Source organism: Ursus americanus, chromosome 10, assembly GCF_024610735.1.
Source record: "Ursus americanus isolate L20-20 chromosome 10, mUrsAme1.1.p, whole genome shotgun sequence".
NCBI classification, from domain to species: Eukaryota; Metazoa; Chordata; class Mammalia; order Carnivora; family Ursidae; genus Ursus; species Ursus americanus.
The window spans coordinates 76,768,486-76,781,174 of NC_142136.1; the positions used below are offsets into that span (position 1 = coordinate 76,768,486).

A 12,689-nucleotide genomic window follows, 5' to 3' on the forward strand; every position below is an offset into this window, starting at 1 on the left:
ATCATAGATGTGATCCCATCTTATTTCTAACCACTCCTCAACACACCTGTTTCAACTAAATTCGTTTATTCATAATTCTCTGATCAGATCATGAATACTGTTATTTCCTTGACTCTTCTCAATTTTCTCTTTGTCTGGAATATTACCCCTTCTCCCTTTGTCACATAAGTGACCTATCGCAAGTACACTTCCTTCATAAAGCCTTTCTTGACCATTCTTATTCTTAATAACCAGTCCCTCGACTTAGTTACTACAGCACCTCTTCATTATTGATAATTAAGCACTTGACATAAACTATCTAATATTATTATCTTTTTCTACAATGCTCAAAATCTTGGCCTCAACTGAGTTAAAAGTACCTGAGGGTATTGTGTCCTACAAGCTAGATATTTCCCAAAGATAATGATACATTATTCAAAAACAAATGATCACTAAAGGTGGCATTCACAAACAAATTAACTTTCACAGAGGCATTGTACTAAGCCTAGGGAAAAGTATAATCAGTAAATATCCTGGAAATCTTCTATGATATCAAGGCCATTACCGACCATAAGGTAATTTACTGTTTCTGCTCTTGAAATATTGTATGAATAGAAAATATTCCAGCTTCTTCCTCCTCTCCCCTCTTCTAAGATTCAAATGCAAACTCTTCCTTAATTATTTCATTCTTAATCTACAGCAAGAATATAAGATGGTCTTAATTTCTAGCCTATAGGAATTAAGACATTCTAAAGTCTGTTAAGTTCTAAAGGACTGCTGTTTTGATTTTATCTTAGCAGTGACTTTTATTTGCTGCTAATGGCCTGCTAGGTTATCCCTTATACAGGCCAAATAGCTTTGTTTTATTTCAATTGATTACATATTTTGTCTCTAACCTTTAATTTGCCATTATATAAATGTGTGCAAGTAGTCAACAGGGGGAAAACCCCAAAATACTACAGATACGACATAAATCTAACACCTCACATGTACAAACACCTCAAAACATTCAACCCACTGATGACAGGCCAGAAGAGTTATCTTGTTTCTGAAAAACAACACTTAGATTTCATCAAGTTATCATTATGTAAACTTACCTCATTTCTTTATGGACGCTTGGAATTTGATCTAGTGCCATTCGGTAGAATTTAATGGCTTTGGAATAATTTCTTTGCTTTAAATAAATATTTCCCATATTCACTTTCAATCTCCCTAATAAAAAAATAATTAATATATAATATTCTATTTTCGTCACTTTTTCTGTATTTTAGATGACCTTAATTCATATTCTTTGAAACTTTTCTCAAAGTAGGATGCTTCAGACACTACCTAAAATTCTCACTTTAAATGAGTTATACTATTTTCATGTATCTACACACTGATCTTGTGTAAGGAAATGGAACTTAAGACAGATGGGGTCCTGAAAATATGGCTAGAAAACAAGTGATTTATATTATAAAACTGGAATTGTGTTATTCTAAAAAAACATGGGATTTAAAAATTAGATTCAATAATGCTACACACATTTTAATATATTAAAGAAAATGATATTCTAATAAACTTTAATACTACTACCAAAAAATTACACAATATAAATGATACATATAAACTATAGTCTCTTGGGGATAAGTTTATAAGGGAAAGCATTTTTTTAAAGACTTTATTTACTCAGGAGAGAGAGCACATAAGTAAAAGATAGCATGAGAGAGGGGTGGGGCAGAGTAAGACAGAGAAGCAGACTCCCCGTTGAACAGGGAGCCCTAAACCAGGCTCAATCCCAGGACACCCGGATCATGACCTGAGCCGAAGGCAGCTGCTTAACCAACTGTGCCACCCAGGCGCCCCTTGGGAAAGCATGTTTGATGGGATTGCAAAGGCTCATTCTACTTGTAACGACAGAATACATTTTTTGTTTACTGTTAGGTAATATACCTCACACCAACTGTATTTCTTCATTTGTATTTCTGTGGATTTTCTTATAGACAGTATCTTTAAGCAGGACACTTCCATATAAACATAAATTTGTTTAAAGCATAGATTATTATAAGGAAACATAAAGTGGGGAAATGTAAATTAACACTACAAAAGAACTATACTAAGGGTGCCTGGCTGGCTCGGTCAGAAAAGCATGAGACTCATGATAAGTTTTGATCTTGGGATTGTGAGCCTGGGCCCCACATTGGAGATTACTTAAATATATAAACTTTAGGGGGAAAAAAAGAAGTACACTTACTGGGAAAATTGACTATATATACCCACCTGCATTGCTAAACATCTTATTTTTCACTATAACTTGATATGTGTTTAGTGCTTCAGCATACATTTCATTAGCTGAATATTGACTAGCCAAGTTGAAAAGAACCTAAGGAATAAACATTGCAAAAACACATGTAATGACCATTTTGGCCCTTTTTTGACTATAATCTTTTCAGAGATTAACATCCTATAACAAAGCTAGATGCCTAAACCAAGATACCCAACCAATTAGGAAGTAAAGCATGCACAGAAATACCTTGCATTCAAAATGAATCTGAACATTAAGATAAGTATAGCTAAGCCTCTAAATTGTACCTTAATTTTCTAGGTATTCTTTCTAATTTAGGTAGTTATTTGCCATCCATTAATCTCAGAAAGACCTACAAAGAATAAACTTGTATTGTTAATGTTGCTAGTAATAAAAGGAGTAAGTAAGATAGTGGGCCAAATTTTCTTTGTAAATAAAAATTAAACATTATGTGGAAATACCTTAAGGCTTCATTTGTGTACTTCTTTATATGCAAAACTGTAAAAAGTATTTCTCCATATGCAAAATTATAATTTAAGTCACTACGTTATAGAAACTTATCTTCCTACAGGTAAAAAAAAAAAAATTAGAAATTATTCCCTAAAGATTCCATGGAATTTAAAGATATTAGCTACCCAGAGTGAACATCTAAAAATTCCTATTCAAAGTTTCAAATGCCCTTTTTTCCCATTTATTTGGCAGATGAACACTTTTCCCACTAAAAATACACCCTTTTAAAACACCAGTATAAACATCAAGTGTCTTTTCAGAATAAAAACATTTCTGTAAGAAATTAGCTTTTGTTTTTTTCACTACCCTCACAGAACACTGTATTATTTACCTAGTTGAAGTTCTTGAAAATAACAGACCAAAAGTCCACATTAGGATCTCATTAAAGTAACCACACTAAAAACAGAGTGTAAATGTTAGCCATCTTCCAGAAATAGTCATTGGGTGGTGGGTTTGCAGGTATTTCCTAAGTTATTAAAAACTAATTAAGTAAAAAAAAATCTTTGCACAGAACAAAGCGTACCTCATGAACTTCATAAAGATTTATCTTAATTGAATTCTGAGCACCTAAGGTCCAATAAGATTTACAATGGCCAACCGAATTTAAAAAAAAAAGAAAAAGAAAAAAAATAGTCTTTTTAAAAATGAAAAAAAAAACCAGAAAAAAAGAAAAAAGAAAAAAAAACTTTGGGAATCTACAAATCCTAGCCAAAATAATTTTACTCAACAGGTATTTTACACTTACTGAGTAAGTTAAATCCAAATTGATATTTTCTGGAGTTGTAACTTGTTCTCGTTGTCTCACCAAGACTCTCTCTTTTCTTCCCGCATCTTTTGCCTTTTCTAAGGCCTGAAATCAAGTTTATACTTTGTAAATTCCTTTAAGCATTCATTATGAGCATTTTATGCATTTGGGAGATATTTGCATGAAGCTTAGTTGGATGCCTTATACTTTCTTGGATTCCCAGGATGCCCTCCAGTGCTCTTACAATAAACTCTCCTTGAAAACAAAAGAACCCAGAGTATTTGTTTCAAGTGGAACTCACCATCATAAATGTCATGTGTTTCCCCCACTGCTCTCCAGAAAGAAGAGGAAGTATGAGTGATAAAATGGAGAATATATTAGCCCCAAGTCGAGTTTCTTTATCACTACACCTTCCACCACCATTTAGATTTGACCCTACATATTTTCTTCTTTTTCCCATCCAATCCTGAGTCTTTGGGTATTTTAATTCCAACTCATCTGATAGAAATTTAGATGGATTTCTTTGGTTTCTGGGATGCTCCACAGAAAAGTCAAAGGATAACTGCTATCCAATAGTACAACAAATGCTTACTTAGTCTGGCTCTTACAACCCACTCAGAATGCCAAGAACCTTTTGTTGATTTCCACCAAGAGAATAACCATAGACAGATTAATTTAACATGGGAGTTTTTTTTTTAAAGCTAGATAAAAAAGCACCTGTTCTGTGAGCAATAAAAGTAGCTTTTATACTGAACAATTCTAATGCTATTCATTAATGTGATAACTAAGCCATAGAAATTACATTTATACAGTATGACAATCAAAGTAATGAGAACAAAGCAAATTAAGAGAAAATATTTATTTTTAAAAGATTTTATTTATTTATTTGAGAGAGAGAGTGGGAGAGATCACAGAGGGAGAGTGTGAGGGAGAAGCAGACTTGCCACTAAGTGGAGAGCCCTATGCCGGGCTCAATCCCAGGACCCTGAGATCATGACCTGAGCTGAAGGCAGATGCTTAACCTACTGAGCCACCCAGGCATCCCGAAAATATTTAATTTTTTTTAAAAAAAGCACGAGGGATGCCTGGGTGGCTCAGGCGGTTAAGCGTCTGCTTTCGGCTCAGGTCATGATCCTGGGGTCCTGGGGTGGAGTCCCGCATCGGGCTCCTTGTTCAGCGGGGAGCCTGCTTCTCCCTCTGCCTGCCGCTCCCCTGCTTGTGCTTTCTCTCTCTGACACATAAATAGATAAAATCTTTAAAAAAAAAAAAAAGCACAAAAACCAGAGGTGGACTCCCAAAAAGCAAACCATGATTTTGCAGTTTACTTAGGAAAGAATATTTTGGGGTAGCGAGGCTTAAATAAGAAAGCAGCCCTTAGTACTGCATGTGGACTATGGTAGCTATGCCTTTCAGCAGGCTATGAGTCTAATCAAATAGTCAACCAGGCTGCAAAATTTAATCAACTGTTCCACTCGAATTTGTTTTCCTACTGAAATGACTGATGTCAAAAATTACAAAATCAGTCAACTATTTTGACATGAGAGCTTTTATGAAGCAGCTGCCTATGTTTTCAAAAAACTGCTTTAGTGAAAACTCTAAGGCCTGTCAACAGCAAAAAAAAAAAAACCCTATGTTTTTTCCTATTCAGGTATCCCTCACTTTTTGAAAGTTCATATAACACCACTCTGCTTTAATGAAAGACCTACATTAGCACCTGTTTTTGCTAACTGAAAGAAATGTGAAGAGGATTTTTGCTTTCACCAAAAAAGGCAAGAAGTGAAATAGTGTGCAACATTTGTTTTGTAGCAAACCCTTCCAGAGGCAGGGCACACCCCCAGCATCGAGAGTAGCACCGCCACACTCAGCATCTCGGCATCAAGCCAGCAGAGCTCTGAGCTGTCTGTGAGCATCTGTGCTTTATTTTGATTTATTCTGTGCATCCATTGGCAAGATGTATCCCAAGATATCAGAAAAGCCTAAGAAAGGTTAGGTTTTGGGTCTAGGAACGCTCAAAAAATTTTCAATATAAATTCATGATAATTGATGCCACGTCGGCTTATGAAAGGTTTTGCTCTACTTCTGGATAGTGGGGAATACCTGGAGATGTGCTTTGTATTTGTGCAGATACATATGACACACACTTCACCATCCTGAATCCTATAAGTTTATGAACTTACCAATTTTAAGTCTCCACAACTGTTGGCAATACAGCTTTCTTCTACCAATTCATTTACTTTCTTCTCTAATTGTCTAATCTTTTCTTCTGGACTATTAAAGAAAAATCAGGTTTACTTTGACTCATTCAAGCACTAGTAATACATACTAAAATTTAATTTACCTGTAACATTGTCCATTTTGTGCTTTTATAAGAATAGGTTACACATAAGACAAATGTATAAATGGCATTAAAGAGCAAGTGTACTACTGTTTTTAATAATTATATAACACTTTTTGGTTAATAAAAGTAAAGATTTACTTAGCACAAGTGTAATTTAACACTGAGCCAAATGCTTTACCCTAACTATGTCATTTAATCCTCCCAATAATATGTGACATAAATACTACCATTATTTTCATTTTACTGATAGGGAAACTGAGGTTTAGAAACTTAATTATTAAGCCCAAGATCATACAACTAGTTAAGTTATAGAGCCAGGATTTAAACATAAGTAAAGTAATCAAAAACCCATGCTATTACATTATCATCCCCAAAAGAAAGTAGATCCTTTCTTCAGAGCCTATGACAAAAGAAAACTTTACTTTATGGTGAAGAAAACTGAAGCCCCCATAAAAGAGTGAAAATTATTATTACTTACTACCAATGGGTACTCTAGAGAATATTTCCAGCAATGTGAAGAAGTTAAAAAATCCTGATTCCATTAGTAGCAAACATAGTACTCCCAAATCAGTCCCTTTTCAAAAACAGCATTAATGTCATTTTGCTACCACTTTCTTCCAGCAAAATATCACAATACTCTGAATATACATCAGTTTCTAAATAAAATTTTACTAGGAATATTTCAGAATACACAGTAGTTCTCTTAACTCTCTTCAAACGGACTTTTAAAAAAATACAGGAATAAATTTAATAGTCTAGCTTTGTCTATAGAGTCATATTTTTTGGTAGATTTGACTACAAATTTAGTCAGGTGGGATAAAAATTTTATTAGTTTACTTAAAACTTGCAAAATTCTAACTGAGCAATGAGCATAATAAATGCTGTTTTATACAGGTTACAACAAAGTACAGAATTCTATTTTATAGTCCAAAACACTCTAATAAATGTCTTCAAGTATTCCTTACAGATAATTAAACCTAAAATATGAATATGAAATTTTAAAGTTATAAATGTTATAAACACACTAGAAGTAATTACCCTGTCCCTATCAAATGCCAGGAAAATGAACTCTATATGCAGACACTGTTGGACACCTACCCACACAAGAATGTGCCAGCATTCTTCCTCTTTGCATATAGGATCTAAGCTAGTCAAGAGTCCCATTCTCTTTTTCTTTTTTTTTTTAATGATTTTTTATTATATTATGCTAGTCACCATACAGTACATCCCCGGTTCCTGATGTAAGGCTCGATGATTCATTAGTTGTGTATAACACCCAGTGCACCATGCAATACGTGCCCTCCTTACTACCCATCACCGGTCTATCCCATTCCCCCACCCCCCCTCCCCTCTGAGGCCCTCAGTCTGTTTCTCATAGTCCATAGTCTCTCATGTTTCATTCCCCCTTCTGATTACCCCCCCTTTCTTTATCCTTTTCTTCTCCTACCGATCTTCCTAGTTTTTATGTTCCATAGATGAGAGAAATCATATGATAGTTGTCTTTCTCTGCTTGACTTATTTCACTTAGCATTATCTCCTCCAGTGCCGTCCATGTTGTAGCAAATGTTGAGAACTCGTTCTTTCTGATAGCTGAGTAATATTCTGTTGTATATATGGACCACAACTTCTTAATCCAGTCATCTGTTGAAGGTAATCTCGGCTCCTTCCACGATTTAGCTATTGTGGACATTGCTGCTATGAATATTGGTGTGTATATGGCCCTTCTCTTTACTACGTCTGTATCTTTGGGGTAAACACCCAGTAGTGCAATGGCTGGATCATAGGGTAGCTCAATTTTTAACTTTTTAAGGGAACTCCACACTGTTTTCCAGAGTGGCTGTACCAACTTGCATTCCCACCAACAATGTAGGAGGGATCCCCTTTCTCCACATCCTCTCCAACAATTGTTGTTTCTTGCCTTGTCTATTTTTGCCATTCTAACTGGCGTAAGGTGGTATCTCAGTGCGGTTTTGATTTGAATTTCCTTGATGGCTAATGATTTTGAACATTTTTTCATGTGTCTGTTAGCCATTTGTATGTCTTCATTGGAAAAGTGTCTGTTCATATCTTCTGCCCATTTTTTGATTTGTTTATTTGTTTCTCGTGTATTGAGTTTGAGAAGTTCTTTGTAGATCTTGGATACCAGTCCTTTATCTGTAGTGTCATTTGCAAATATCTTCTCCCATTCCGTGGGCTGCCTCTTAGTTTTTCTGCCTGTTTCCTTAGCTGTGCAGAAACTTTTAATCTTGATGAAGTCCCATAAATTCATTTTATCTTTTGTTTCTCTTGCCTTTGGGGATGTATCATGAAAAAGGTTGCTTTGGCCGATGTCGTAGAGGTTGCTGCCTATGTTCTCCTCTAGAATTTTGATGGATTCCTGTCTCACATCGAGGTCTTTCATCCATTTGGAGTTTATTTTTGTGTATGGTGTGAGATAGTGGTCAAGTTTCATTCTTTTGCATATAGCTGTCCAATTTTCCCAGCACCATTTATTGAAGAGACTGTCTTTTTCCCACCGGATGTTTTTTCCTGCTTTATCAAATATTGGTTGCCCAAAGAGCCGAGGGTCCATTTCTGGGCTCTCTATTCTGTTCCATTGGTCTATGTGTCTGTTTTTGTGCCAGTACCATGCTGTCTTTGTGATCACAGCTTTGTAGTACAGCTCGAAATCCGGCATTGTGATGCCCCCAGCTGTGTTTTTCCTTTTCAACAGTTCCTTGGAGATTTGGGGCCTTTTCTGTTTCCATACAAATTTAAGGACTATTTGTTCCAGTTCTTTGAAAAATGTCCTCGGTATTTTGATCGGGATAGCACTGAAAGAGTAGATTGCTCTGGGTAGCATGGACATTTTAACTATGTTAATTCTTCCGATCCATGAGCATGGAATATCTTTCCATCTTTTTATGTCTTCCTCAGTGTCTTTCAAGAGTTATTTATAGTTTCTAGAATATAGGTCCTTTACGTCTCTGGTTAATTCCAAGGTAACGTATGGTTTTTGGTGCTATTGTAAATGGGATGGATTCCCTAATTTCTCTTTCTTCGGTCTCGTTATTCGTGTATAGAAATGCAACTGATTTCTGAGCATTGATTTTGTATCCCGCCATGTTACTGAATTGCTCTATAACTTCTAATAGTTTGGGAGTGGCTTCTTTTGGGTTTTCCATATAGAGTATCATGTCATCTGCGAAGAGAGACATTTTGACTTCTTCTTTGCCGATTTGAATACCTTTGATCCCTTTTTGTTGTCTGATTGCTGTTGCAAGGACTTCTAGTACTATGTTGAATAATAGTGGCGAGAGTGGGCATCCTTGTCGAGTTCCTGATCTTAAGGGAAAGGCTTCCAGCTTTTCCCCATTGAGAATAATATTTGCAGTAGGCTTTTCATAGATGGCTTTTATGAGATTGAGAAATGTACCCTCTATTCCTACACTCTGAAGGGTTTTAATCAGGAAAGGATGCTTTATTTTGTCAAATGCTTTTTCAGCAACGATTGAGAGGATCATATGGTTCCTGAGTCTTTTCTTGTTGATATGATGTATCACGCTGATTGATTTGCGAATATTGAACCACGCTTACATCCCAGGTATGAATCCCACTTGATCGTGATGGATAATCCTTTTAATGAACTGTTGGATTCTATTAGCAAGTATCTTGTTGAGGATTTTGGCGTCCATATTCATTAGGGAAATCGGTCTGTAATTCTCCTTTTTGAGGGGGTCTTTGCCTGGTTTGGGGATCAAGGTAATATTGGCCTCATAGAATGAGTTTGGTAGCTTTCCTTCTGTTTCTATTTTTTGAAATAGCTTTAGGAGGATAGGTATTATTTCTTCTTTGAATGTTTGGTAGAATTCCCCAGGAAAACCGTCCGGGCCTGGAGTTTTGTTATTTGGAAGGTTGTTTATCACTGACTCAATTTCTTCATAATTAATTGGCCTGTTTAAGAAATCAATTTCTTCCTGTTTCAATCTTGGTAATTTATAGGTTTCCAGGAAGGATTCCATCCCTTCCAGATTGCTTAGTTTATTGGCATATAGCTGTTGATAAAAATTTCTAATAATCCTTCCAATTTCAATGGTGTTCGTCGTGACCTCTCCTTTTTCATTCATAATTTTAATAATCTGGGTCCTTTCTCTTTTCTTTTGGATAAGTCTTGCCAGTGGTCTGTCAATTTTATTGATTCTCTCAAAGAACCAGCTTCTAGTCCTGTTGATCTGCTCTACTGTACTTCTGGTTTCTGCTTGATTGATTTCAGCTCTAATTTTGGTCAACTGCTTCCTCGTGCGTGGATTAGGCCTGTCCCTCTGTTGGTGTTCCAGCTTCTTGAGGTGAGAATATAAACACTGCATTTTAGATTTTTCTATTCTTTTGAGTGAGGCTTGGATGGCTATGTATTTCTCCCTTAGGACTGCCTTTGCAGTATCCCATAGGTTTTGGACTGTTGTATTTTCATTCTCACTGGTCTCCATAAATTGTTTAATTTGATTTTTGATTTCCTGGTTTATCGAGTCATTCCTGAGCAGGATGGTTCTTAGTCTCCAAGTGTTCAGTTTCTTCCAAATTTTTCTTTGTGGTTGAGTTCCAATTTCAGAGCGTTGTGGTCTGAGAATATGCAGGGGATAATTTCAATCTTTTGGTATCGGCTGAGACCTGTTTTGTGTCCCAGAACATGGTCTATTCTTGAGAATGTTCCATGGGCATTAGAATAGAATGAGTATTCTTTGGTTCTGGGGTGTAGTGTTCTATATATATCTATGAGGTCCAATTTGTCGAGTATGGCATTCAAAGCCTTTGATTCTTTGCTTAGTTTTTGCCAGGGTGTTCTATTTCTGAGAGTGGAGTGTTGAGGTCCCCTACTATTAATGTATTTTTATTTATATGTCTCTTTATTCTGGTTAAGAGTTGGCTTGTGTATCTTGCTGCTCCCCTGGGGGGCATATATATTTATAATTGTCACATCCACTTGTTGAATACTTCCTTTAAGAATAATATAGTGCCCTTCTGCGTCTCTAACTATAGTCTGTAGTTTAAAATCCAATCTATCTGATATGAGAATTGCTACCCCAGCTTTCTTTTGAGGTCCATTTGCGTGAAAGATGGTACTCCATCCCCTTACTCTCAGTCTGAAAGCATCTTTGGGTTCTAAATGAGTCTCTTGTAGACAGCAAATGGATGGGTCATTTCTTTTTATCCAATCTGCAACCCTGTGGCGTTTTAAGGAAGAATTTAAGCCATTAATATTAAGACTGAGTACTGAGAGATATGCTTTTAATGCTGCCATGTTGACAGTAAAGTCTTTGTTTGTATTGGCTGTGACTTTCTGTTCTGTATCACTCTTGGGGCCTTTTTACTTTTATAGAACCCCCCGTAATATCTCCTGTAGGGCTGGTGTCGTGGTTACGAAATTGGTTAGTGACTGTCGATTCTGAAATGTCTTTATTTCTCCATCAATTCTGAATGACAGCCTTGCTGGATAAAGGATCCTTGGCTGCATGTTTTTCTCTGAAAGAGCTTTAAAAATGCTCCCCCAACCCTTTCTCTCATTCCAGGTCTGTGTAGACAGGTCTGACGTAATTCTGATGCCTTTGCCTTGGTACGTGAGAAATTTCTTTGCCCTGGCCGCTTTCAATACTGTATCCTTGGATCTAATATTTGCGAATTGCACTATCACGTGACGTGGCGTAGGTTTGTCGTGGTTGAGCTTGGGAGGGGTCCTCTCTGCCTCTTGGACACGAATGTTTGTTTCCCTCGCTAGATTAGGGAAGTTTTCAGCTACAATTTGTTCAAATATCTCTTCTAGACCTCTGTTTTTCTCCACCCTCTCAGGGATGCCGATGATTCTAACATTGGATCGTTTCGTTGAGTCAGTAATCTCCCGTAACCTACATTCGTGGGCTTGGATTTTTTTAAGAGCAGCTTCTATTTTGGTTTTTTCCTCTATTAACCCATCCTCCAATTCACTAACCCGTTCCTCTGCTTCTGTGACCCAGCCGTCAGAGCCTCTAGTTTTGCCTGCATTTGGCTCATAGAATTTTTAATTTCTGTCAGATTTGCTCTCATTTCCGCCCTTAGAGATTCTATATTCTCAGTAACCTTTTCGTTAATATTTTTTTCAATTCTACTCATCATTTTGACCATCGTTACTCCGAATTCCATTTCTGATACTTTGGTTACATCCATATCCATTATTTCTGTGGCAGAGGCCACAGACTCACTGTCTTTTCTTTGCTGGGGGGGGGGGCTTCTCCTTCTTGTCATTCTGATGAGGAGAGGTTGCGGGGTTGTCCAGAGCTCAAATTATTGACTGGGTCCCAGGCCGTGCCCCTTGTTTTATAGGGATCTTAGGGATGTGGGCTTCTTCTTTAAAAATTTTATTTATTTATTTATGTGGCAGCCAACCAGCGAGAGAGGGAACAGAAGCAGGGGAGTGGGAGAGGAAGAAGCAGGCTCCCATCAGAGGAGCCCGGTGAGGGACTCCTTTCCAGAATGCCGGTATCATGCCCTAAGCCGAAGACAGGCGCTCAATGACTGTACCACTCAGGCGCCCGGGTTGTGGGCTTCTTGATTTTTCAGCCTGCCTTCTGGGGGAGGGGCCTGCCGCGCCAATACTCTGGCAACCCTGTTTGGGTAGAGTCTCCGTGTCCCCTGCGAGGGGGGATGGGGATGGGCACTCTCTGAGCGGTATTTCCAGGCTTTTGTTCTCTGGCGGCTTTCCCTGGCGGTTTGCTGTGCCTCTTCTGAGAGTCAGAGCAGCAGCGGCCGAATTTCAGCCTCTGTCACAGAACAGAGGGATTGCGGCCCGTTCTCTACTAGTGTTCTGGCCACTTTAACTCTGT

General features: G+C 37.3%; 1 protein-coding gene across 3 annotated transcripts in view; it reads right to left on the bottom strand.

The window, feature by feature from the left end:
• The window catches only part of IFT88 (intraflagellar transport 88), a 145,464-nt gene that overhangs the window by 96,233 nt on the left and 36,542 nt on the right, over window positions 1–12,689 (bottom strand). For all 3 annotated transcript variants that reach the window (XM_045797132.2, XM_045797130.2, XM_045797129.2), the window contains exons 8-11: window positions 5,696–5,786; window positions 3,519–3,623; window positions 2,239–2,341; window positions 1,077–1,191 (exon numbers count right to left, since the gene is read on the bottom strand). In XM_045797132.2, the coding sequence (XP_045653088.2) occupies window positions 1,077–1,191; window positions 2,239–2,341; window positions 3,519–3,623; window positions 5,696–5,786 (414 nt within the window). The remainder of the gene's footprint in view (window positions 1–1,076; window positions 1,192–2,238; window positions 2,342–3,518; window positions 3,624–5,695; window positions 5,787–12,689) is intronic.